The 2,390-nt window shown below is 55.9% G+C and overlaps 1 protein-coding gene across 1 annotated transcript in view; it reads left to right on the top strand.

Annotated features, from left to right (window-relative positions):
- Positions 1-397: 397 nt before the first annotated feature.
- Positions 398-2,390, top strand: part of LOC144489665 (uncharacterized) — a 10,629-nt gene continuing 8,636 nt past the window's right edge. Inside the window, exon 1 of the mRNA XM_078207523.1 lies at positions 398-744. Coding sequence (XP_078063649.1) covers positions 471-744 — 274 coding nt within the window. The 5' untranslated portion in view covers positions 398-470. The remainder of the gene's footprint in view (positions 745-2,390) is intronic.

Genomic DNA, 2,390 nt, shown 5'->3' with positions numbered 1-2,390 from the left:
GTGTAGAGGGAGCTTTACTCTGTTTCTAACCCTGTGCTGTGCCTGTCCTGGGAGTGTTTGATGGGGACAGTATAGAGGGAGCTTTACTCTGTATCTAACCCCGTGCTGTGCCTGTCCTGGGAGTGTTTGATGGGGACAGTGTAGAGGGAGCTTTACTCTGTATCTAACCCCGTGCTGTCCCTGTCCTGGGAGTGTTTGATGGGGACAGTGTAGAGGGAGCTTTACTCTGTATCTAACCCCGTGCTGTAGCTGTCCTGGGAGTGTTTGATGGGGACAGTGTAGAGGGAGCTTTACTCTGTATCTAACCCCGTGCTGTACCTGTCCTGGAGTGTTTGATGTTGGACTTTAACCTGATGTTGTTAGACTCCTTACAGTGTTTGATGGGGGCAGTGTAGAGGGAGCTTTACTAGCCCCAGTCCAACGCCAGCATCTCCACATCATCTAACCCCGTGCTGTGCCTGTCAGAAGCGATGGATGGTGGGGAACTTGCGGAGTGGCTCCTCGATGTCCTGGGAACAAAGTGTTACCGAGACGGTCTCCGTGTCCAGAAACTGGCCAGGATGAGCCTCGTGCAGAGACGTCAGGAGCTGACAGAGATGCTGATGGCCACGGGTTACCCCACACTCCCTGCCTTCCTCGCTGACCTGCCACAGGTCGAGGTGGTGACATCACGAGGTCCTCCCAACGACTTCCTCATTCGCCTTCGACCCTCCGCCAAGGGGGCATCCCGGCAAAACCCAACAGGTAAATGCCAACTTTCAAATCACAAATTATTCAGCCAGGTCACTGAGGGAGTGCCGCACTGTCAGAGGGTCAGTACTGAGGGAGCGCTGCACTGTCAGAGGGTCAGTACTGAGGGAGTGCTGCACTGTCAGAGGGTCAGTACTGAGGGAGTGCTGCACTGTCAGAGGGTCAGTACTGAGGGAGTGCCGCACTGTCAGAGGGTCAGTACTGAGGGAGTGCTGCACTGTCAGAGGGTCAGTACTGAGGGAGTGCTGCACTGTCAGAGGGTCAGTACTGAGGGAGTGCTGCACTGTCAGAGGGTCAGTACTGAGGGAGTGCCGCACTGTCAGAGGGTCAGTACTGAGGGAGTGCCGCACTGTCAGAGGGTCAGTGCTGAGGGAGTGCCGCACTGTCAGAGGGTCAGTACTGAGGGAGTGCCGCACTGTCAGAGGGTCAGTACTGAGGGAGTGCCGCACTGTCAGAGGGTCAGTACTGAGGGAGTGCCGCACTGTCAGAGGGTCAGTACTGAGGGAGTGCCGCACTGTCAGAGGGTCAGTACTGAGGGAGTGCCGCACTGTCAGAGGGTCAGTACTGAGGGAGTGCCGCACTGTCAGAGGGTCCGTACTGAGGGAGTGCCGCACTGTCAGAGGGTCAGTACTGAGGGAGTGCCGCACTGTCAGAGGGTCAGTACTGAGGGAGTGCCGCACTGTCAGAGGGTCAGTACTGAGGGAGTGCCGCACTGTCAGAGGGTCAGTACTGAGGGAGTGCCGCACTGTCAGAGGGCCAGTACTGAGGGAGTGCCGCACTGTCAGAGGGTCAGTACTGAGGGAGTGCTGCACTGTCGGGGGTAGATGTATATACTCTAGGATTTGAGCTCCATAATCTCTCTGTCTTTCTCCTTCTCTCTTTCTTCGAGAGGGCAACATGGTGGCACAGTGGTTAGCGCTGCTGCCTCACAGCGCCAGGGAGCAGGGTTCGATTCCCGGGGGCACGGTGACACAGTGGGTTAGCACTGCTGCCTCACAGTGCCAGGGACCCGGGTTTGATTCCCGGCTTGAGTCACTGTCTGTGAGGAGTCTGCACATTCTCCCCGTGTCTGCGTGGGTTTCCTCCGGATGCTCCGGTTTCCTCCCACAGTCCGAAAGATGTGCTGATTAGGGTGCATTGGCCGTGCTAAATTCTCCCTCAGTGTACCCGAACAGGCGCCAGAGTGTGGCGACATGGGGATTTTCACAGTAACTTCATTGCGGTGTTAATGTAAGTCTATTTGTGTCACAAATAAATAAACTTTTCCCAGGAGATATTGGCAAGGGGATTGTGGGATACGGATCCACAATTTGGATATTGAGTTAGATCTTAGGAATTGTATAACAGGCTCGAGGGGCTGAATGGCCTCCTCCTGTTCCTGTGTAACAGACTCGAGGGGCTGAATGGCCTCCTCCTGTTCCTGTGTAACAGGCTCGAGGGGCTGAATGGCCTCCTCCTGTTCCTGTGTAACAGGCTCGAGGAGCTGAATGGCCTCCTCCTGTTCCTGTGTAACAGGCTCGAGGGGCTGAATGGCCTCCTCCTGTTCCTGTGTAACAGGCTCGAGGGGCTGAATGGGGCCTCCTCCTGTTCCTGTGTAACAGGCTCGAGGGGCTGAATGGCCTCCTATTGTTCCTGTGTAA

Source organism: Mustelus asterias, unplaced genomic scaffold, assembly GCF_964213995.1.
Source record: "Mustelus asterias unplaced genomic scaffold, sMusAst1.hap1.1 HAP1_SCAFFOLD_2417, whole genome shotgun sequence".
Taxonomy (NCBI): Eukaryota; Metazoa; Chordata; class Chondrichthyes; order Carcharhiniformes; family Triakidae; genus Mustelus; species Mustelus asterias.
The sequence above is the reverse complement of the archived record's forward strand: the minus strand, read 5'-3'. Positions and strand labels throughout refer to the sequence as shown.